The 25,753-nt window shown below is 43.9% G+C and overlaps 1 protein-coding gene across 5 annotated transcripts in view; it reads right to left on the reverse strand.

Annotated features, from left to right (window-relative positions):
• Window positions 1-588: 588 nt before the first annotated feature.
• Window positions 589-25,753, reverse strand: part of LOC106611497 (ETS-related transcription factor Elf-1) — a 105,156-nt gene continuing 79,991 nt past the window's right edge. For all 5 annotated transcript variants that reach the window (XM_045723827.2, XM_082955841.1, XM_082955840.1 and 2 more), the window contains 2 exons: window positions 22,531-22,911; window positions 589-4,445 (listed from right to left, as the gene is read on the reverse strand). In XM_045723827.2, the coding sequence (XP_045579783.1) occupies window positions 3,653-4,445; window positions 22,531-22,911 (1,174 nt within the window). In that variant the 3' untranslated portion in view covers window positions 589-3,652. The remainder of the gene's footprint in view (window positions 4,446-22,530; window positions 22,912-25,753) is intronic.

Raw genomic sequence — 25,753 nt, forward strand, 5'->3', positions numbered from 1 at the left:
TTACTTTCAGAAGGTACTAATTGGTTCCAAGCACGATTCATAGCCATTAGTTGCACAAAAGAACAGCTTATTGTTGTTCATTAATCAATTGTTGCCGGTTTGTTTCATGTGGAAATTTGCTGCAGACGCTAGCAGACCCACGTTTTTCTATTGTTTTTACAGCAACAGACGTGGAAGAGCGATAGACATATGGCTAGACACACCCTGTCCCTCATCAGAGCTCCCTTTAAGCAAGATGTTGATGGGCAAAAACTGGGAGAGGGTTTGTGTTTGTGTTAAGAATGTGCCGTAAGCTCATTCCACAGCAAGCTTGAAATGTAACCGATGGAGCTATCCAATTGGTACCTTCTGTATAGCTCAAACGGTTGGAACGTTGTCAACGAGGATGGTCACGTGTGTTTGTGAGCAAAGGATCACTGGTTTGAGCCTGGTACAGGGACAGTGAAGGAAGATATACTTTAAACCAGTTTGGATGCCAGGATATCATATTGATAGCCTGATTTAAAAAGACTGAGTCCCGGGCTGATGTTGAAAGTAGAGATCAGTTTGGATTCCAGTGTATTATATTGAATAAACACTGAAGCGAAATTGAAGCAAAATTTGTTTTATTATTATATTTTCTTTCTTAAAAAAATCTATTTTCAGCATAGGAGGAAGCCAAGACAAAGGAAAACAATCAAACACAATGATCGGACAGACAGAGTGGACATACCCCAACATCTCACATACAACAGTGCTTACAAAGAAAATGTTGGCCAGAACATACTTGCGTTGAATATACACAACGTAAGCGTCTGTAAGCAAGACAATCCAACCACCCCCACTCACAGATGTCAATGCAGTCAATTATCAACACTAAAGACAGTTTTGGTCCTCTTTGTAACCCTAGAGAGCATTGATTGTCATAACTTGGCATCACATTTGTACTGTACAACATTCAGATTGTCAATGCAGACACAGAGAACTCTGATTGACATAAGACTGATGCTCTGTAAAGTTTGTCTTCAGGTCTTGAGCTAGAGTGTGTCAGATGGTCTGTTGTTCACTCCAGCTAGAGGTATGTCCACTGTTATAGGGGTTGAAGAACCAAAGCACATACAATAGAATGTTCAAAATTACACTGGTCAGGTGATATCTACAAAGACGATAATTTGCTTCAGTACAAAACAAAGAAAATGTCATCATCAACACTGCGCTGATTATATAGAATGCTTAAAAAAAATTATATCAGCTTTTTGGAAGAAAAAAAAACGACATCCTGTTATTTCATTTCATATACTTTGTATATTTTCCCTCGGGTTTTGCATATGTAAATAATAAAGAATTTAGACATTCACAAAATAAATACATATGTGGCCTTAAATTGAAACTCAATTATATATATACAGTGTGTATATATGTATATATAGAGAGAGAGAACAAAACATGTTGGTCCCATTTTTCATGAGCTGAAATAAAAGATCCCAGAAATGTTTCATTGGCACAAAAAGCTTATTTCTCTCAAATTCTGTGCACAATTTTGCTTACATCCCTGTTAGTGAGCATTTTTCCTTTGCCAAGATAATCCATCCACTTGACAGGTGTGGCATATCAAGAAGTAGATTAAACAGCATGGTCATTACACAGGTGCACCTTGTGCTGGGGACAATAAAAGGTCACTCTAAAATACCACAGAACACGATTGCATTTTATCGATAGCAATTTGAATGCACAAAAATACTGTGACGAGATCCTGAGGCCCATTGTGAGGCCCATTTTTTTTTAAAGGTATCTGTGACCAACAGATGCATATCTGTATTCCCAGTCATGTGAAATCCATAGATTAGTGCCTAATTTATTTATTTAATATGAACTGTAACTGAGTAAAATCAATGAAATTGTTGCATGTTGCGTTTATATTTTTGTTCAGTATATACTATATATATAAACAGGATTAAACACCTTAATGGGGAGATAGGAGGCTAGTAAAATATGTTTTATTTTTCCTCCGTATGTCTTTCTCTCTCCCTGCATCAATTCTGCAGCTATATACAAACAGGTTTGTGATTGGATTGTCCAAGAGGACAGGAAAATGCACATTTCCATAGTAACACATTGCTGTAAGGCCATGTGTAATGAAGGGGAATGCACACCTAATCAACAATGTGATAATAAGGGTGGAATTTAAAACTCCAGAAAAGTCAAAACAATCTGAACTGTCATTGATTCTCCTCACAGACTTTACCAATCAAGAGTTTAAACCGTTGTACCTTTCCGTATAAGGCACTCTTCAGAAAAGGTCTGTGAGGTACATTTCCATTGATCGTCCTTAGAAAAAGAAAGTGGAGACGGCATGCAGAAAATTACACATTTTCGACTCAAGTCTGATTTCATTGCATTCTCCCACATGAGTTCCCATCTCCTGTTTTTAGTTTGCTGTTTTTGTCTCTGTTAGAATTGACACAAGTCTGATGAGATGTACTGGTAGGTAGAGAATGGAGTAGTCTAACTGGCACGTGTGGTAGGGGAGATTCCTGGTTATCCAATGGCTATTCTCCTGGTGGGGCGGGGTTTAGGAAGGGGCGGAACTACTGACAGTAGCAAGGTAGGTAGATAGTTCAATAGGACCTCAATAGAGTACCACAGTATGAGTCATAATACCCATAAAAGCTAGCGGCAAAACAAGGAAATGGTTCCAATCGTTTTTCCACCATACATTTTTCCCATAGGGAATTTTAGATACTTAAAATAAGGGCTGTGTTTTATGTAGGCTTACACTGGCGTGACGTTTTGATAACTGTGTAAATCTCTCTATGACAAGGTGACTTATCAATATATATGCCTGTATTTGCCCCCTAAAAATGTAATGCTAATAAGCTGCTAATGTGGCTATCATAAAGAACTACAAATTCCATGATGATCTGGACGAGACTGCCGAATCGAGGCAAAGGTAACAATCTCTGGATTAAGTATCTAACGTTAGCTAAATTTAGTATAAATTGGCAAAATGTATTTAAATTGATAATTCTGTGAACTGTCTTGTGTAAGTTTTAAATTGACACAATACCTGTTAGCAAAGTGTCAGCTAGAGATGACATGTAGGAGCTTGCAGGGATTTGTAGTCTTGCATGATGTCTACTTTGATGCTAATTAGCATTTTCAAGTCTGAGAGTAAATAGAACCGAATATATTAATAAAAGTCACCTTGTCCAAGAGAGATTTACATGGTTATCAAATGTAACGCCACAGTACGCCTACATGAAACAGCCCTCATTTTAAGTGTTTCTAAAATTCCCTATGGGAAAAATGGATGGTAGAAAAACGGTTGGAACCAAAACGGTTGGAACCTAGCTGTCAAACCTGTTTGACAGCTAGGTTTTATGGGTATTATGACACCTCCACTGTGGAACCCTATCGGATCAATGGAGCCTTCAACAACACATCACAAAACAATCCCTTGAAGATCAAATGTAGGCTCGTGACCAGAACAGCTGTGAGTAAACAAAAATATCCTGCAGGGGCCAACATTTGGCCTGTTTGTCGCTCCATATTTCAAAAATCCATCGCTTTTCAAAATCAGATTATCATTCGGATACGGAAAAGGAAACTTAGTTAAGAAGTCTTTTTTATGTTGATTCCAATAGTCCAGCTTTGGTGGGAGAGTCCAGGCCTACTAAGCCTCCGTGGGCTCTGTCTTGATCTGGATGAAGGAGGCCGGCAGGTGGACGGTGATCTCCGGCAGCTCCTGGAGCCCCTTGACCCCCAGCATGTGCTCTGGCTGCAGAGCCATCTCCCCACGCACCTCCAGCTCCTCCACAGGGGTAAGGCCCTCGCTGGGGCTGCTTCCCTGGGCAAGGTGTCCGTTCACTGGAGACTCGCTGCCAGTCTCCCCCTGGCTCTGCCCAAGACTTTGATTCGTCCCAATGATCACAGTCCTGTAGGTGAGCTCTGCTTCCCCTGCCTCCATCCCAAAGGACAGGTCTCCATTAACCCACGACTGCAGGTAGTAAGGGTCCAGCATCTCCTCCTTGATGCCGTGCAGGCCATGGAGAAGATCGTCACCACTCGAGGACTTGAGCACGGTGGCGATGACTGTTCCTGGTTGCTGGGCCACCATGGGCTGACCAGTGGCCGCGTTGAGGGTAACTAGGCGGGGGAGACCATTGAGGGAAGCCGTGGTGGAGTTGATGACCCCCGTGGTGGTAGTGGTGGAGCCCAGACTGGTGACCAGAAACTGGGGTTGCTGGTGTTGATGGTGGTGGTCCTGGAGGCTGCCCGTCCCGGTGGCCAAGGAGGCCGTCTGGATGGTGAGGACATCCTTGCCCCCCGCGGTGGTGGAGGGGACAGTGTGGAGGATGATCCTGGGCGGGGAAGAGTGGCTGGAGGAGTCACCGTTGGACAGAAGGGGCTGCAACTGGCCGGACGATGTCAGGACCATGGGAACGGAGGTAGCCATGTTGATGTTCCTGAGGAGAAAGAGGAGATCAGGTCAATCAAATGTATACTATAAAACCCTTCTTGCATCAACAGTTGACACAAAGAGCTTAACAGTCAGGTTCAGACTCCATTGGACACACAGAATTAAATAGAACACTATTCTAGTATAATCTACTATAGTATAGAACATATCTTTAGGCACATAAGTAGCTTCCAGCATGTTACATACTGTCATTCTATATGAGCTTTCAAAATCTGATTGCAACAGACCACATCTCAGTTGTGAAAGGTATAACAGAATATGCAGCAACAGACTATTCATTATGTTATACAGCCGTCAGTTTATCAAGAACAAATAGCACACAATACATTTATGTTGAATGGACTCACAAGGACAAAGAGAAGGCCCAAAAATGGATGTATTTTTTAAATAAAAAATGTTGTTTTCATTTCTATTTCATTGCTTTAATCATATTTCACTGATATTATGATTATTCTTATTTTCAATGACATTCTGATTTAATCTCTTCAGTTTGTGTTGGAAAGGAAAGGGTTAACACTGAGGAAATAAAGATGCAAATAGGAATTTTCTTTGGTGGTCACTAGGGAGATAAATCTAGCTAGATACAGTTGAAGTCGGAAGTTTACATACACCTTAGCCAAATATATTTAAACTCAGTTTATCACAATTCCTGACATTTAATCCTAGTAAAAAGTCCCTGTCTTAGGTCAGTTAAGATCACCACTTTATTTTAAGAATGTGAAATGTCAGAATAATAGTAGAGAGAATTATTTATTTCAGCTTTTATTTTTTTCATCACATTGAAAGTGGGTCAGAAGCTTACATATACTCAATTAGTATTTGGTAGCATTGCCTTAAAATTGTTTAACTTGGGTCAAATGTTTCGGGTAGCCTTCCACAAGCTTCCCACAATAAGTTGGGTGAATTTTGTCCCATTCCTCCTGACAGAGCTGGTGTAACTGAGTCAGGTTTGTAGGCTTTCTTGCTCGCACACACTTTTTCAGTTCTGCCCACAAATTTTCTATAGGATTGAGATCAGGGCTTTGTGATGGCCACTCCAATACCTTGACTTTGTTGTCCTTAAGCCAGTTTGCCACAACTTTGGAAGTATGCTTGGGGTCATTGTCCATTTGGAAGACCCATTTGCGACCAAGCTTTAACTTCCTGACTGATGTCTTGAGATGTTGCTTCAATATATTGTGGCAAAGAAGGGGGTCGAGTGATAAATGGCAGATATGTGAGGGCAGAACTAATAAACGGGCTCTGCCCGATCACTAAAATGGCCACCCCGATCAGAACTACAGATCACAAAATGGCCGACTGCCAAAACTACAATTCCCAGAAGCAAGGGGAACCCTCAGAAGGTGGAGCCAACCCACAGATAAAAGGTCAAGAAAAACCAGGAAGAGAGAGAGAGGGCGGGAAGGATCTATGAACCATAGAGAAAGAGACAATCTACATTGGCTGGATTTACCGTGTACGAGCTGGACTGTTTTGGACTTACCTGTTGGCGTTTAGACCTGGACCTACCGAGAACCAGATTTGTGTACCGAACCCTGCTATCCTTGACCTTACCTGCGGCCTGGGTGGACCAGGACAGCGAAACAAACACACAGGTACTGTCATGTTCGAAAGAACTTTCATTCTGGGCTGACTTTGGTGACAGTTTCCCACTTAATTTGTGACAAACGCTCCTAACTTTGAAGAGGTATGCCACACGTGGTGGAGAGTGTGGGCACTGGATTAACCATACCGCTGGTTAGGTAGAAAAAAAAAAGAAAAAAAAAAGAAAGAAAATGTTTAGCTAGCACTCCAAAGGGGAGTCAGGTTTTTTTTTTTTTTTTTTGTGACTTTGTTTGGTTAGGACAGTTTTTTCAGGAAAATGAGTATGGAGGGAGCCATACAGGCCCTGTTACAAGCGGCGGCCGCCCAACAAGAGGCAACTAGAGCTCAACAAATAGCTCATCAGGATGCAATGCGAATGTATCGGGACACGTAACAGGTCCAGCACCGCACCAACCAGCGGCTCAGAGAAGAGCAAGAGAGAAACACCCGGGAGTTAAGAGAAGGCCTAAAGGGGCTAGCGGACCAAATTGGGGCTCAGTTACCAGCTGCAAATACCCAAAGGTGGGCCAATCATTTTCTTCAAAAAATGACAGCGCAGGATGATGTGGAAGCATATGTTACCAACTTCGAAAGGACGGCAGAGAGGGAGAAGTGGCCAAAAGAAGAATGGGCAGGGCTTCTGGCACCATACCTGGCAGGGGACGCTCAAAAAGCATATTTCGACCTGAAGTTGAAGGATGCACAGGATTACGATAGACTCAAGGGAGAGATTCTGACTAGACTGGGAGTGACCGATACCGTGAGGGCACACCGCTTCCACCAGTGGTCCTACAGACCGGGACAACCCCCCCCCGAACACAGATGTTCGACTTGACTCACCTGGCACGGAAATGGTTGCGACCGGAGACCCGTTCGTCCGCCGAGGTCGTCGAGACCATCGTACTCAACCAGTTTCAGCGAGGTCTACCCCAAGAAGTGCGACGATGGGTTGGCCAGAACGAGGTACTTTCCGCCGACCATCTCGTGGGCCTGGTTGAACGGTATTGTACGGCAGGAACAGCTGAGCAGGCGCAGGAGGAAAGATTCCCATTCCCCAGGCCTGGGTGAACCAGCGGACAGGGTAAGACTGTCCCAACAGGGGGAGGGGGAGGAGAGCAGCGTGGGGCCATGAGGAAAGAATCAGAATCGGGCCGAGACACTAAGGGAAAAACCGGAAACCGGGACTGGGGGTCGAGGAGGTCTCCCCCCCGGAACCCTATTATCTGTTACAATTGTAATCGACCGGGACATATTGCAGCCTACTGCCCTATTAAAGAAGAGCCAATGCAATGTAACCTCGGTGAAAAAGAAGATGAGATATGGTATGCATGTCCCGTGGTAACCACTGTACTTGAAAGATCAAGAAACAAACATATGTGCAGGGTGAAGGTTGAAGGGAAGGAGGTTGAAGCACTACTGGATTCCGGCAGTATGCTAACCCTGGTCGTTGAAACCTAGTGCCGACGCATAAACTGGATACAAGTCAGGATATCAGTGTTACGTGCATTCATGGGGATACCCGTCTGTACCCCACAGCATTAGTGAGCATACAAACAGAGGACGGTCTGCTGGATTATGAGGTCGGCGTGGTCCCAAAGATGCCATATGATGTAATATTGGGTAGATACTTTCCTAACTTTGTGAAGTTAGGTCAAAAGAACGGCATATTTGAGAAGCCAACAACCCTGACCAAGCAGGAAGAAGCATGGGGCCTTTAACCAAGGCCAAGAAAAGAGGTCTCCCAGGGGCCAACCTCACAGGTACTAGTAGGGGAGGATGAGGATGAAGTGGCAAACCTCGTTGATAATGAACAGCCAAGTACTGGTGGGGCTGGGTTCGATCTGAATCCAGAGGACGACTATCTAGAACCAGCAGACCTGCCAGGGTCCATGACTAATTTCGGGACGGCCCAACACCAGGATCCAACCCTGCAGCAAGCCAGAGCAGACGTGCAGGTCGTAGATGGTACTCCCATAAATGATAGGATGATGCCTAATAGTTTTCCCCACTTCATCATGAAAAATGGTTTGGTGTACAGAGTCTCAAAAATAGGGGTTGATGTGGTGGAACAGTTGTTGGTCCCCACCCGGTACAGGAAGACAGTACTGGATCTAGCTCATGGGCACATTCTGGGTGGACACCTTGGTATCGATAAAACCCGAGACCGGTTTGTAAGGAGGTTTTACTGGCCAGGAATTCAGGCTGAAGTGGCTCGGCATTGTGGGGAGTGCTCGGAGTGCCAGGTAACAGCTCCCCGACCAGCGTTTAGAAGCCCGTTAGTGCCACACCCCATAATCGAAACGCCATTTGAGAGGATAGCGATGGACATAGTGGGCCCACTACCCAAATCTGCCAGAGGGCACCAATACATTCTGGTCATTCTAGATTATGCCACTCGCTACCCAGAAGCCATTCCCCTTCGGACAATGGCTTCCAAAAATATTGCCAAGGAACTAGTGCTATTGTTCACCAGGGTTGGGGTCCCAAAGGAGATCCTTACTGACCAGGGGACCCCCTTTATGTCCCGCCTTATGGCGGACCTTTGTAAATTGTTGCAGGTGAAACAGTTGAGGACATCGGTTTACCATCCACAGACGGACGGGCTGGTTGAGAGATTCAACCGGACCCTGAAGTCAATGCTCAGGAAGGTAATCGACAAGGATGGGAAAGACTGGGATTGCATGTTGCATCTGATGTTTGCCATTAGAGAGGTTCCTCAAGCCTCGCTGGGGTTTTCTCCCTTCGAGCTGGTATATGGGAGGCACCCCCGGGGAATCTTAGACATCGCCCGGGAAACCTGGGAACACCAATCCACCCCGTATACTAGTGTCATAGAGCACGTCACGTCACGGCAATGCAAAACAGGATAGCCACAGTCATGCCCATCGTCAGAGAGCACATGAGACAAGCACAAGAGCACCAGCGGCACACTTATAACCGGCAGGCTACCCTGAAGGAATTTCAACCGGGAGATAAGGTGTTAGTGCTGATCCCCACGGTAGAGTGCAAACTACTAGCCACATGGAAAGGACCATATGAAGTACTGGAGAGAATAGGAGAAGTTAATTATCGGATCCGACAGCCAGGTCGACGGCCCCAGGAACAGATCTATCACATAAACCTGTTAAAAGCATGGAGAGAGAGAGAAACACTAATGGTCACGTACCCCACACACACTCAGGAGACAGCTGAAGTAAATATTTCACCTACTTTGTCCCCAGCACAAGTACAGGAAGTAAAGACCCTGATCCAGAAAAACACAGATGTGTTTTCAGAAGTACCCGGCCGAACTGAGGTTACAGCTCATGATATCGTTTCCCTACCAGGGAGAAAAGTGAGCATGAGGCCATATCGGGTACCCGAGGCTCGACAGGCAGCGATTAGAGCAGAGACGGAGAAAATGTTGACAGCTGGAGTGATCGAAGAGTCACATAGTGAGTGGACTAGCCCAATTGTGATGGTCTCCAAGCCCGATGGGTCTTTGCGGTTCTGTAATGACTTTCGGAAGGTAAATTAAATCTCCAAATTTGATGCCTACCCCATGCCCAGAGTAGACGAACTACTGGAGAAAATTGGTAAAGCTCGGTACATTACAACCCTGGACCTGACAAAAGGGTACTAGCAAATTCCTCTGACCCCCAGGGCCAAAGAAAAGACAGCCTTTGCAACCCCTGACGGTTTGTTTCAATACACCGTCATGCCATTCGGCCTATACGGGGCCCCAGCCACCTTTCAACGGCTCATGGACAAGGTCCTAAAACCGCACCAAACATAAGCCGCAGCTTATTTAGATGACGTGGGGATCTACAGCCCAGATTGGGAATCCCACTTACCCCGGGTGCAGGCGGTGTTAGACGCCCTTAGAAAGGTAGGGCTCACGGCGAACCCTGCCAAGTGTTATGTGGGGTTAGAGGAAACGGAGTATCTGGGATACACAGTGGGAAGAGGATTAATCAAACCCCAACGTAAGAAGGTGGAGGCAATTAGAGAATGAGAATGAGGTATGCCACAATATCCACATAATTTCCCTTTCTCATGATGCAAAGCACCCACACAACATGACGCTGCCACCCCCGTGCTTCACGGTTGGGATGGTGTTCTTCCGCTTGCAAGCCTCCCCCTTTTTCCTCCAAACATAACGATGGTCATTATGGCCAAACTGTTCTATTTTTGTTTCATCAGACCAGAGGACATTTCTCCAAAAAGTATGATCTTTGTCCCCATGTGCAGTTGCAAACCGAAGTCTGTTTTTTTTATGGTGGTTTTGGAGCAGTGGCTTTTTCCTTGCTTAGTGGCCTTTCAGGTTATGTCGATATAGGACTCATTTTACTTTGGATATAGATACTTTTGTACTTGTTTCCTCCAGCATCTTCACAAGGTCCTTTGCTGTTGTTCTGGGATTGATTTGCACTTTTCGCACCAAATTACATTCATCTCTAGGAGACAGAACTCGTCTCCTTCCTGAGCGGTATGACGGCTGCGTGGTCCCATGGTTTTTATACTTGCGTACTATTGTTTGTACAGATGAACGTGGTACCTTCAGGTGTTTGGAAGTTGCTCCCAAGGATGAACCAGACTTGTGGAGGTCTACAATTTTTTTCTGAGGTCTTGGCTGATTTCTTTTGATTTTCCCAAGATGTCAAGCAAAGAGGCACTGAATTTGAAGGTAGGCCATGAAATACATCCACAGGTACACCTCCAATTGACTCAAATTATGTAAATTAGCCTATCAGAAGCTTCTAAAGCCATGACATCATTTTCTGGAATATTCCAAGATGTTTAAAGGCACAGTCAACTTAGTGTATGTAAAGTTCTGACCCACTGGAATTGTGATACAGTGAATTATAAGTGAAATAATCTGTCTGTAAACAATTGTTGGAATAATTACTTGTCTCATGCACAAAGTAAATGTCCTAACCGACTTGCCAAAACTATAGTTTGTTAACAAGAAATTTGTGGCGTGGTTGAAAAATGAGTTTTAATGACTCCAACATAAGTGTATGTAAACTTCCAACTTCAACTGTAGCTTACCATTGACTAGGTCCTCAGAAGTTCGATAGAAGGCATCTGCCATTCAGCCACCCATCCTATTCTAACCACCTCTCGCCAGCTTTGTACTCATGTTAAGTGATGAAATTGCTGTACAATATGATCTTGTTGCCATCTGCTGCACATTCAGATGTTATAAATCCACACTGCAGAGCTCTCCCTGTCCTATGCCGTGCCTTGATTGTATTACTGTTGATGATATCTGGAAATGTGCATGTACACCCTGGCCCATCTACTGTTGCTAGCCCCAATTCTGAGTTGTGCTCTGATATCTGCTTCACTGATTTTTGCTCTCGTAAAAGCCCGGATTTTATGCACGTTAAGACAAGAAGCGTATTACCTAAAATGGACCAATTGAAAGTGTGGGTTCACAGCTCCAATCCAGACGTGTTGGTCATTACTGAGACATGGTTAAGGAAGAGTGTTTTGAATACTGATGTTAACCTTTCTGGTTATAACCTTCTTCGGCAAGACAGATCTTCCAAAGTTTGGGGAGTGGCAATCTTAACCTCTATGGGCTAGGTGGGACGCTAGCGTGCCACCCGTGGTGCACTCCATCAACAGCAGGTGCATTTCAAGAGCGGCAAATTTGAATCCAAATAAATGTCAAAATTCAAATTTTTCAAACATACAACTATTTTACACCCTTTGAAAGATAAACATCTCCTTAATCTAACCACGTTTTACGATTTCAAAAAGGTTTTACGGCGAAAGCATAAATTTAGAGTATGTTAGGACAGTACATTTACAAGAGTTGTGTGTAATGTTTTGTCAATTCAAAGACAGGGTCACCAAAACCATAAAACCAGCTAAAATGATGCACTAACCTTTTACAATCTCCATCAGATGACACTCCTAGGACATTATGTTAGACAATGCATGCATTTTTAGTTCTATCAAGTTCATATTTATATCCAAAAACAGCGTTTTACTATGGCATTGATGTTGAGGAAATCGTTTCCCTCCAATAACCGGCAGTCAAGTCAGCGTCACAAATTAAATAATTAAAATTAGAAAACATTGGTAAAATATTATATTGTCATTTAAAGAATTATAGATTTACATCTCTTGAACGCAATCAACTTGCCAGATTTAAAAATAACCTTACTGGGAAATCACACTTTGCAATAATCTGAGCACTGCGCCCAGAAAAATACGCGTTGCGATACAGACTAGACGTCATGTTGGGGAGATCTAAAATCGAAAATACTATGTAAATAATCCATTACCTTTGATTCTCTTCATCAGATGTCCCTTCCAGGTATCACAGGTCCATAACGAATGTAGTTTTGTTCAAAAAAGCTCATCATTTATGTCCAAAAATCTCCGTCTTGTTAGCACATGATCTAAGCCAGCCGGACTTCTCGTCATGAACGAGGGGAAAAAATATATTTACGTTCGTTCAAACATGTCAAACGTTGTATAGCATAAATCATTAGGGCCTTTTTTAACCAGAACATGAATAATATTCAAGGTGGACGAATGCATACTCTTTTATAACGTATTGGAACGAGGGTACCCAACATGAACTCGCGCGCCAGGTGTCTAATGGGACATCATCGTTCCATGGCTCTTGTTCGGTCAGATCTCCCTCCAGAAGACTCAAAACACTTTGTAAAGGCTGGTGACATCTAGTGGAAGCAATAGGAAGTGCCAAAATATTCCTCAGCCCCTGTGTTTTTCAATGGGATAGGTTTAAAGGCAATACAACACATCAGGTATCCACTTCCTGTCAGAAAATGTCTCAGGGTTTTGCCTGCCAAATGAGTTCTGTTATACTCACAGACACCATTCAAACAGTTTTAGAAAATTTAGGGTGTTTTCTATCCATATGTAATAAGTATATGCATATTCTAGTTACTGGGTAGGAGTGGTAACCAGATTAAATCGGGTATGTTTTTTTATCCAGCCGTGTCAATACTGCCCCCTAGCCCTAACAGGTTAACCAAGGATCACCTTCAGTGCTCGATGGTCTCCAACAAGGATCACCTTCAGTGCTCGGTGGTCTCCAAGTCTGTCCCCAAACAATTTGATGTGCTGGTTTTAAGCATTAAACTTTTAAATAGCTCTTTGTTGACTGTTGCTGGGTGCTATCGTCCTCCATCAGCACCAGCCTGTACCCTAACTGCCTTAAACTCTCTCCTGGCCCCTTACACTAAGTCTGAATTTGTCATGCTAGGTGACCTAAACTGGGACATGATTAAACCACCTGACCAAGTCTTAAAGAAATGGGACCCCCTAAATCTTTCTCAGACTATTACCAATCCCACAATGTATGACTCCAGACACCCAAAGGCTACTCTCCTTGATGTTATTCTCACAAATAATCCTGATAGGTATCAGTCTGCTGTTTGCTGTAATGACCTTAGTGATCACTGTTTTACAGCATGTGTTCGTAATGGCTGCTCAGTGAAACGACCGGTCCTGATTTGTTATAGATGCTTGCCAAAAAACAATAATGAGCAAGCCTTCCTTCATGAACTGGCCTCTGTAAAATGGTATAGAATCAGCTTGATCCCCTCTGTCGAAGCAGCTTGGACCTTCTTTTTTGATATTTTCAGTGGTATTGTTGACAAACACACCCCCATAAAGAAATTGAGAATTAAAAACAGGTTCAGCCCCTGGTTTGACTGTGATCTTGCAGAGTTACTCCACCTCAAGAATTGCATTTGGCGAAAGGCTCGGCACACGCACACTCAAGCTGACTGGCTCTCCTTCAGGCAAATTAGAAAAAAGTGCACTCAGGCTATCCAGAAGGCCAAGTTAGTTACTTTACGGAGCAGTTCTCTCTCTGTGGGTCTAACCCCAAGAAGTTCTGGAAAACGGTTAAAGACCTGGAGAATAAAACCTCCTCCTCACAGCTGCGCATGTCCCTTAATGTTGATGATGTGGTTGTTACTGACAAGAAGCACATGGCTGAGCTCTTTAATCACCACTTCATTAAGTCAGGATTCCTATTTGACTCAGCCATGCCTCCTTGCCCGTCCAACATTTCCTCATCTCCCACCCCTTCTAATGCGGCTATACCCGATGCTTCTCCCTCTTTTTCCCCTGCCCTGCTACAAAGTTTCTCCCTGCAGGCAGTCACTGAGTCCAAGGTGCAAAAGGACCTCCTGAAACTTAACCCCAAAAAACATCTGGGTCAGATGGTTTAGACCCTTTCTTCTTTAAGGTTGCTTCCCCTATCATCGCCAAGCCTATCTCTGACCTTTTTAACCTGTCTCTCCTTTCTGGGGAGGTTCCGATTGCTTGGAAGGCAGCCACGGTTCATCCTTTATTTAAAGGGGGAGATCAAACATATCCTAACTGTTATAGGCCTATTTCTATTTTGCCCTGTTTATCAAAAGTGTTGGAAAAACTTGTCAATAATCAAATGACTGGCTTTCTTGATGTCTATAGTATTCTTTCTGGTATGCAATCTGGTTTCCGCTCAGGTTATGCATGTGTCACTGCAACCTTAACGGTCCTCAATGATGTCACCATTGCCCTTAATTCTAAGCAATGTTGTGCTGCTATTTTTATTGACTTGGCCAAAGATTTTGATACGGTAGACCATTCCATTCTTGTGGGCCGGCTAAGGAGTATTGGTGTCTGAGGGGTCTTTGGCCTGGTTTGCTAACTACCTCTCTCAAAGAGTGCAGTGTATAAAGTCAGAAAATCTGCTGTCTCATCCACTGCCTGTCACCAAGGGAGTACCCCAAGGCTCAATCCTAGGCCCCATGCTCTTCTCAATTTACATCAACAACATAGCTCAGGCAATAGGAAGATCTCTCATCCATTTATATGCAGATGATACAGTCTTATACTCAGCTGGCCCCTCCCCGGAGTTTGTGTTAAATGCTCTATAACAAAGCTTTCTTAGCATCCATCAAGCTTTCTCTGCCCTTAACCTTGTTCTGAACACCTCCAAAACAAAGGTCCTGTGGTTTGGTAAGAAGAATGCCCTTCTCCCCAAAGGTGTGATTACTACCTCTGAGGGTTTGTTGCTTGAGGTAGTCACCTCATACAAGTACTTGGGAGTATGGCTAGACGGTACACTGTCCTTCTCTCAGCACATATCAAAGCTGCAGGCTAAAGTTAAATCTAGACTTGGTTTCCTCTATCGTATTCGCTCCTCTTTCACCCCAGCTGCCAAACTAACCCTGATTCAGATGACCATCCTAACCATGCTAGATTACGGAGACATCATTTATAGATCGGCAGGTAAGGGTGCTCTCGAGCGACTAGATGTCCTTTACCATTCGGCCATAAGATTTTTCACCAATGCTCCTCATAGGACTCATCACTGCACTCTATACTCCTCTGTAAACTGGTCATCTCTGTATACCCGTCACAAGACCCACTGGTTGATTCTTATTTATAAAACCCTCTTAGGCCTCACTCCCCCCTATCTGAGATATCTACTGCAGCCCTCATCCTCCACATACAACACCCATTATGCCAGTCACATTCTGTTAAAGGTCCCCAAAGCACACATATCACTGGGTCGCTCCTCTTCAGTTCTCTGCAGCTAGCGACTGGAACGAGCAGCAACAAACACTCAAACTGGACAGTTTCATCTCAATCTCTTCATTTAACCTGTTAGGGCTAGGGGGCAGCATTTGCACGTCTGGATAAAAAAAATGTACCCGATTTAATCTGGTTACTAATCCTACCCAGTAACTAGAATATGCATATACTTATTATATATGGATAGAAAACACTCTAAAGTTTCTAACACTGTTTGAATGGTGTCTGTGAGTATAACAGAACTCATTTGGCAGGCAAAACCCTGAGACATTTTCTGACAGGAAGTGGATACCTGATGTGTTGTATTGACTTTAAACCTATCCCATTGAAAAACACAGGGGCTGAGGAATATTTTGGCACTTCCTATTGCTTCCACTAGATGTCACCAGCCTTTACAAAGTGTTTTGAGTCTTCTGGAGGGAGATCTGACCGAACAAGAGCCATGGAACGATGATGTCCCATTAGACACCTGGCGCGCGAGTTCATGTTGGGTACCCTCGTTCCAATACGTTATAAAAGAGTATGCATTCGTCCACCTTGAATATTATTCATGTTCTGGTTAAAAAAGGCCCTAATGATTTATGCTATACAACGTTTGACATGTTTGAACGAACGTAAATATATTTTTTCCCCTCGTTCATGACGAGAAGTCCGGCTGGCTTAGATCATGTGCTAACAAGACGGAGATTTTTGGACATAAATGATGAGCTTTTTTGAACAAAACTACATTCGTTATGGACCTGTGATACCTGGAAGTGACATCTGATGAAGAGAATCAAAGGTAATGGATTATTTACATAGTATTTTCGATTTTAGATCTCCCCAACATGACGTCTAGTCTGTATCGCAACGCGTATTTTTCTGGGCGCAGTGCTCAGATTATTGCAAAGTGTGATTTCCCAGTAAGGTTATTTTTAAATCTGGCAAGTTGATTGCGTTCAAGAGATGTAAATCTATAATTCTTTAAATGACAATATAATATTTTACCAATGTTTTCTAATTTTAATTATTTAATTTGTGACGCTGACTTGACTGCCGGTTATTGGAGGGAAACGATTTCCTCAACATCAATGCCATAGTAAAACGCTGTTTTTGGGTATAAATATGAACTTGATAGAACTAAAAATGCATGCATTGTCTAACATAATGTCCTAGGAGTGTCATCTGATGGAGATTGTAAAAGGTTAGTGCATCATTTTAGCTGGTTTTATGGTTTTGGTGACCCTGTCTTTGACTTGACAAAACATTACACACAACTCTTGTAAATGTACTGTCCTAACATACTCTAAATTTATGCTTTCGCCGTAAAACCTTTTTGAAATCGTAAAACGTGGTTAGATTAAGGAGATGTTTATCTTTCAAAGGGTGTAAAATAGTTGTATGTTTGAAAAATTTGAATTTTGACATTTATTTGGATTCAAATTTGCCGCTCTTGAAATGCACCTGCTGTTGATGGAGTGCACCACGGGTGGCACGCTAGCGTCCCACCTAGCCCATAGAGGTTAATGACTCAATCATTCAATCATGGACACTCTTATTGACAGTTGTGGCTTCTTTGCGTAATGTATTGTTGTCTCTACCTTCTTGCCCTTTGTGCTGTTGTCTGTGCCCAATAATGTTTGTACCATGTTTTGTGCTGCTACCATGTTGTGTTGCTACAATGTTGTTGTCATGTTGTGTTGCTACCATGCTGTGTTGTCATATGTTGCTGCCTTGCTATGTTGTTGTCTTAGGTCTCTCTTTATGTAGTGTAGTGTTGTCTCTCTTGTCGTGATGTGTGTTTTGTCCTATACTGCTAAAAAAAATAAAGGGAACACTTAAACAACACATCCTAGATCTGAATGAAAGGAATAATCTTATTAAATACTTTTTTCTTTACATAGTTGAATGTGCTGACAACAAAATCACACAAAAATAATCAATGGAAATCCAATTTATCAACCCATGGAGGTCTGGATTTGGAGTCACACTCAAAATTAAAGTGGAAAACCACACTACAGGCTGATCCAACTTTGATGTAATGTCCTTAAAACAAGTCAAAATGAGGCTCAGTAGTGTGTGTGGCCTCCATGCGCCTGTATGACCTCCCTACAACGCCTGGGCATGCTCCTGATGAGGTGGCGGATGGTCTCCTGAGGGATCTCCTCCCAGACCTGGACTAAAGCATCCGCCAACTCCTGGACAGTCTGTGGTGCAATGTGGCGTTGGTGGATGGAGCGAGACATGATGTCCCAGATGTGCTCAATTGGATTCAGGTCTGGGGAATGGGCAGGCCAGTCCATAGCATCAATGCCTTCCTCTTGCAGGAACTGCTGACACACTCCAGCCACATGAGGTCTAGCATTGTCTTGCATTAGGAGGAACCCAGGGCCAACTGCACCAGCATATGGTCTCACAAGGGGTCTGAGGATCTCATCTCGGTACCTAATGGCAGTCAGGCTACCTCTGGCGAGCACATGGAGGGCTGTGCGGCCCCCCAAAGTAATGCTACCCCACACCATGACTGACCCACCACCAAACCGGTCATGCTGGAGGATGTTGCAGGCAGCAGAACGTTCTCCACGGCGTCTCCAGACTCTGTCTCGTCTGTCACGTGCTCAGTGTGAACCTGCTTTCATCTGTGAAGAGCACAGGGCGCCAATGGTAATCTTGGTGTTCTCTGGCAAATGCCAAACGTCCTGCACGTTGTTGGACTGTAAGCACAACCCCCACCTGTGGACGTCGGGCCCTCATACCACCCTCATGGAGTCTGTTTCTGACCGTTTGAGCAGACACATGCACATTTGTGGCCTGCTGGAGGTCATTTTGCAGGGCTCTGGCAGTGCTTCTCCTGCTCCTCCTTGCACAAAGGCGGAGGTAGCGGTCCTGCTGCTGGGTTGTTGCCCTCCTACGGCCTCCTCCACGTCTCCTGATGTACTGGCCTCTCTCCTAGTAGCGCCTCCATGCTCTGGACACTACGCTGACAGACACAGCAAACCTTCTTGCCACAGCTCGCATTGATGTGCCATCCTGAATGAGCTGCACTACCTGAGCCACTTGTGTGGGTTGTAGACTCCGTCTCATGCTACCACTAGAGTGAAAGCACCGCCAGCATTCAAAAGTGACCAAAACATCAGCCAGGAAGCATAGGAACTGAGAAGTGGTCTGTGGTCCCCACCTGCAGAACCACTCCTTTATTGGGGGTGTCTTGCTAATTGCCTATAATTTCCACCTGTTATCTATTCCATTTGCACAACAGCATGTGAAATTTATTGTCAATCAGTGTTGCTTCCTAAGTGGACAGTTTGATTTCACAGAAGTGTGATTGACTTGGAGTTACATTGTGTTGTTTAAGTGTTCCCTTTATTTTTTTGAGCAGTGTATATTTAGGCGGCATTCTGCCTTTTGGTAGGCCATCATTGTAAATAAGAATTTGTTCTTAACTGACATGCCTAGTTAAATAAAGGTTAAAAAATTAAATTACAAATAAAAGATAGCAAAGAATATATCAAATTGTTCTGGAAACAATGTTCATATACTATTTTAACCTTAGTGCTTAGAATTGCCAATTATGTTTCCAGTAATCATTTCATTTGTTTGGCCTTTTTTTAAGACCTTGGGATCAACTTGAGGGTTAAATTAATGCATTCTGGGAAATGTAGCATTTTCCTCATTTTTAACAAAATTTAAGTGATTCATGAAATATAATAACTTTGAATATTTGAATACAGGTTTTGTTTTCCTTGATCATTCATTTGAAGATTTTGTCATGGTCATTCCACCTCAAAAAGCACAAGAAAGAGGATTTGACATCCATCTCAGACTGTTCTGAAATCCTTTCTGTTGTTAGATAAGATTACCATTCCTGCAACATTATTTTGTTGAAATATTATTTGATCTCCAGATCTCATCTAGTGGTCAGGACCTGGTAACATGAGGATGTAGGACGGGACATAAACCTAAAAACCTAACAAATTCTCTGAACAGCGGCAAAAAACCCCGCCAAATTCACTGAGAATGCATTACATAGGATATAGAAACAATATTCTGAGTGGCAGCTCCATTCTACTTGTCTATAGAGAACTGATACTGTATACTAGTTGTTGGGTTGGGATTGGAGTGGTGTGTGGGGGGTCCGTTGGCGGCTTTTTACCATTTCTTTGGATTACTCGTGTCAAACTCATTGTTAGAAAAATGGTTGGTCCAAATCAGATGTAAGGTACTATATTTACAAAATATTTTAGGAATCCTATAAATTAAAATGGCCAATTTGGGTGCAATCAATTTGCTTAAATAATTTAGCAGGAATGTTATTCTTATCTGTTTCTAATTACAGAAAGAATTTCAGAACAATCTGAGATGGTGGGTGTCATGGCTTCCTGAAATGACATGGGATGACCCAGCAATATTTTATTTGCATGTATACAACATGTTTGATGCACAATATGTACAGTGGGGGGGAAAAAGTATTTGATCCCCTGCTGATTTTGTACGTTTGCCCACTGACATAGAAAGGATCCGTCTATAATTTTAATGGTAGGTTTATTTGAACAATGAGAGACAGAATAACAACAAAAAAATGCTGAAAAACGCATGTCAGAAATGTTATAAATTGATTTGCATTTTAATGAGGGAAATAAATATTTGACCCCCTCTCAATCAGAAACATTTCTGTCTCCCAGGTGTCTTTTATACAGGTAACGAGCTGAGATTAGGAGCACACTCTTAAAGGGAGTGCTCCTAACCGCAGCTTGTTACCTGTAAAAAAGACACCTGTCAACAGAAGCAATCAATCAGATTCCAAACTCTCCACCATCGCCAAGACCAAAGAGCTCTCCAAGGATGTCAGGGACAAGATTGTAGACCTACACAAGGCTGGAATGGGCTACAAGACCATCGCCAAGCAGCTTGGTGAGAAGGTGACAACATTTGGTGTGATTATTCGCAAATGGAAGAAACACAAAAGAACTGTCAATATCCCTCGGCCTGGGGCTCCATGCCAGAGTTCACCTCGTGGAGTTGCAATAATCATGAGAACGGTGAGGAATCAGCCCAGAACTACACGGGAGGATCTTGTCAATGATCTCAAGGCAGCTGGGACCATAGTCACCAAGAAAACAATTGGTAACACACTACTACGTGAAGGACTGAAATCCTGCAGCGCCCGCAAGTTCCCCCTGCTCAAGATACATATACATGCCCATCTGAAGTTTGCCAATGAACATCTGAATGACTCCGAGGACAACTGGTGAAAGTGTTGTGGTCAGATGAGACCAAAATGGAGCTCTTTGACATCAACTCAACTCGCCGTGTTTGGAGGAGGAATGCTGCCTATGACCCCAAGAACACCATCTCCACCGTCAAACATGGAGGTGGAAACATTATGCTTTGGGGGTGTTTTTCTGCTAAGGGGACATGACAACTTCACCGCATCAAAGGGATGATGGACGGGGCCATGTACCGTCAAATCTTGGGTGAGAACCTCCTTCCCTCAGCCAGGGCATTGAAAATGGGTCGTGGATGGGTATTCCAGCTTGACAGTGACACAAAACACACGGCCAAGGCAACAAAGGAGTGGCTCAAGAAGAAGCACATTAAGGTCCTGTAGTGGCCTAGCCAGTCTCCAGACCTTAATCCCATAGAAAATCTGTGGAGGGAGCTGAAGGTTTGAGTTGCCAAACATCAGCCTCGAAACCTTAATGACCTGGAGAAGAGCTGCAAAGAGGAGTGGGACAAAATCCCTCCTGAGATGTGTGCAATCACAGATGTGTGACCTCTGTGATTGCCGACAAGGGTTTTGCCACCAAGTACTAAGTCATGTTTTGCAGAGGGGTCAAATACTTATTTCCCTCATTAAAATGCAAATCATTTTATACAATTTTTGAAATGCGTTTTTCTGGATTTTTTTGTTGTTATTCTGTCTCTCACTGTTCAAATAAACCTACCATTAAAATTATAGACTGATCATTTCTTTGTAAGTGGGAAAACGTACAAAATCAGCAGGGGATCAAATACTTTTTTCCCCCACTGTATATTTGTATAGAGTATACTTAATCTAGAATAGACATTTGAATTTCACAGAATTCAATTATATTTACTTTAATTCAAAATGCAATTCTGTATCCAGTTTACTACTTCAATTCAAAAGGAATTTATAATGAGGAATTCTCAATTGAGCCCAACCCTGGTGTGAAACATTGTTGCATTTAAACTTTAGATCACTGGTTACTTTGTATGCTGAACATTTAACATTTTAGTCATTTAGCAGATGCTCTTATCCAGAGCAACTTAAAGTAGTGAGTGCATACATTTTCCATACTGGTCCCTCATGGGAATCGAACCCACAACCCTGGTGTTGGGATACTATGTTTACAATGGGAAATAATAGTTGTATTATGATTTGGAAATGATTAACTAATGGTTCTGTTTTTGTATTCTTAGGATTTGAACCTACTGGCTTATTATGTCATAGTGAATGGGCTGCTTCTTCTTTAACATCATGCTGTGTGTGTGACTGCTGTCTTTCCATCTGTCTGTGTTCTACAAAAAGTGCGTTCTCCTAAATGAAGTGTGCAGGTACTGTATTACAGCTCCTGTCCTTTCAGCATCATGAGCCTGCCAAGCTCACATCCTTTGATGTGTCACAGTTGTTGTTTTGGTGACAGTGGTGGCGTTAGGCTACCATAAGTTATGTAAGCAATGAGGTTGTTGTTGCTGGTAATGCTAGTGCGGGTGCTGTCTCTGTTTTTTGAGATTTGGGAGTTTGGTACACTGTTTTGGAAGATATTTTCCCAGGCCTAGGTCCAATAGCCACGGTTCACTATGTTACGTGTGTTTGTGTGTGCGTGTGCATGTGTGCGTGCGCATGTTTGCATCTGCGTGTGTATGGATATGCGTGCGAGTGTATGCATGTGTGTGTGTGTGTGTACATATGTCCATCCATCTGTTACCTCGAGTTGTGTGAGGAGGCCGGCACAGCCGCCCCCTGGTTGGGCTGCAGCACGTGGACCGTCTGGATCATCTGTTCTGCATGTGTCCCGTTGACCTCATGGTACAGCCCTCCATCCATATCAATGGGCTCTCTCTTTACTTGTTTTACCGATATAGGATGGCGCCCATGAGCATGGTTTTTTCCGTGACCGCCTCTGGGGCCTCCACGACCCCCCATTCCCCGGCCGTGATGGCTGGGGCGCTGACCCCCATAGCCAGCGCTGAGTTCGGGGCATGTGTCCTCATCATCTATCACCACTAGATCAGGAGGCATCTCTTTAAACTGGTAGACCAGCCGCTGGCCCTCCACCTTAGCCAGGATACCACGCTGGTAGTAATACCTTAGGAGGGAGAGTAGTCACAGTTAAGGTAAGATCATGATTTAGTTGTCCCTTTGGAGGACATTTTGTTTGTGGTATTGAGTAAACATGAAGTAACATTACAAACAGAATAATAATGGACTAGGTTTGAATAAGGTCCACCTTGAATACCTTGAATAAGGTGACACTGGAATAGATGACTTCTTTGCTCTATTTCTTTTATAACCTGGTCCTTGATAATGTTGACCTCATATGTGACTTAAAGTCCTGGTACAAAGGATGTCTGGGGTCCATAATAACCTTTTGTGTGGGCTCTTCTATTTGTAGATGTCAGCCAGACTTGTCTGCCTGACACCCAGTGCCTTGCTCACTGTATTAAAACAAATTCTCAGTATGTTTCATTGATGTTATTATACTGCCTTCGAGATGGGGATGGGGTGAGTTGAGATTGTGTTATTTCTGCACTTGAGGACGACACTATGTCGGTACGACACCATATACTGTATGTGCGTTTTGGTGTCTATGTGATCTAGAAGCACTTATTATATGTTTTACTTTTTGTAGTGCTTTTTACTGCAACAGGTGCACAGACATTTTAGCATAATACCCTTCTTAACTGTGCAGGCCAATTATGTATTTCTATTGTTATGATATGAGGGGTAGTTTTGTACAAAAGGCTGTGAAGTATTTGTAGTTAATCATATCAGTAATGTTAGTTCATCATACCAGAGCTTTGAGAAGAAGATCAGCTCCAGAGAAGTCAAGTGAGAGAAAGCTCCAGCCATCCTTGTGTTTTCCCACCAGTTAGCTTTCATTGTGTTAGCCAAGGCCAGTGTGCGTCCTTGTTGATATATGTGGAAGGACCACCAGAGGGCAGGCTGGGCTCATAGATAGTAGCCCAACAAGGCATGTGAGACAAGGTAACCAGAGTCAATTAAGCACAGCTGACGGTACTAATGAGATATTCTCTTTCCCCTACAAGAGAGAGGATGGAACCAGCAAGAAGGGAGGAAGATAAACTATCTCTAAAGAATGGCTACGGAGAGAGAGGTGCTATCCAAGAAGATTCATTAAGACGGTGACGAATATGTGATTGTTGTTATAATTTGAAGATAACCGTAATGTGATCCTGTGTCATCTAAAGAAGACGTATGTTGTTCCTTTGGAGATTCTCATTGACTGTGTTGGAGTGTTTGTAGTGTCAGAAATCCCTCAATAGAGAACTGTGTTGAATCAAGAAAACCTACTCTGGACTCGTTTATTCCACCTTTCCACTTTAGAGTGACACCAAATGACTTGGTCCGCTCACATTGGTGGAGAATGTGGGCAACTAGGTGGACGAGTGACACAAGGATAAGTGAGTAAATCAAGATTCTTCCAGTAGACAGAGGAACCATTCAAGAACGATGGACAACGCTCTACTACAACAGTTGATCACGGCACAGCAGACAACCATAGAACTCCTGCAACGACAGCTGAGTGGGCGAGAAGAACCTAGAGTGAAGCCAAGAGCGGCTGCTCACGCCATCTTACCTCGTCTCTCCAAGGACGATGATATCGAGGCCTTCCTCATGACCTTCGAAAGGACGGCCACCTTGGAAGAGTGGCCGCCCACAGAATGGGCGAGCGCATTAGCACCTCTTTTGACCAGGGTGGCCCAGGAAGCCTATTTTGACCTGGATTCCCACGAAGCTGCGGACTATGGGCGACTAAAAACCGAGATCCTGTCCCGGTACCAGCTGACTGCCAGAGATAGAGCTGTAAAGTTCCATCAGTGGACCTATATGACTGACCAACCCGTCCGTGCCCAGATCTTCGCTCTAATACGACTGATGAAACAGTGGCTGGAACCCGGAAAGGGAGTAGGACATGTAATTGAGACCCTCGTGGTGGACAAGATATTGAGGGAATTACCCAGTGACTTAAAAAGGGTTGTGGGTCAAACCAACCCGTTGTCAGCCGACGACATAGCCCAGGCGGTGGAAACATACCGATCTACAGGGGAGTTGTTAAAAGGGGACAAGAAGGAACGGAAGGATTCTGCAAATCCCGTACCACGACTCGCCCCGGCACGTCCGCCACCGAAACCTCCAAACCCCCTCCGGAGGTGGGAGAAGTCATCCCCCACACAGCAGGGTCGGTGTTTTAAATGTCAGTCTCCAGACCATTATGCCTCACAATGTCCTAGCAAGGACGAGTCCATGGTCACGGAGTCATCGATGCCCATCCCCACGCATCCCGGTTCGAGAGGGCATGATCAACACTGTTGGTTAACAGAAATAGCCCCAGCCCCAGAGATTCCGGTTCGAGTAGAAGGACAAGATGTGGTTGCCATTCTCGACTCGGGAAGTATGGTTACGTTAGTAGAGGAGCAGATGGTGACCTCAGCAACACTGCTACCAGACAAAGTAGCCGTGTCCTGTATCCATGGAGACACCCACTATTACCCCACCGTGAATCTGTCTATTCTCACTCCGAAAGGAAGGTGTACAGTCAGGGCAGGAAAAGTACCCCAGCTGAAGGTGCCATTATTGATAGGGAGAGACTGTCCTCTATATAAAGAGCTGCGGCAGATGACGTTATGCATGGGAAGAAGGGGGACAGGAAAGAAAAAAAAAAATAAAATCCAAGCCCGAGGTAGTAGTCCTACAAGGAGACGTAGCCTCGTCCTTGTCCTCTGGAGCAGAGGAAGAAATAGAGACCCAACGTTTACGACAGATATTCCAGGAAACCACCGATGAAGACACCTGCGAAGGGTTATACACGACGCAGGAAGGAAGGAGCAACCAGGCGCTAAGAGATATATTTGAAGCCCCATCCGAGGAGGGAACCTGGAAGGGATTCTCCTCGGTCACCCCTGGAG

Source organism: Salmo salar, chromosome 09, assembly GCF_965601325.2.
Source record: "Salmo salar chromosome 09, fSalSal1, whole genome shotgun sequence".
In the NCBI taxonomy this organism is placed as follows: Eukaryota; Metazoa; Chordata; class Actinopteri; order Salmoniformes; family Salmonidae; genus Salmo; species Salmo salar.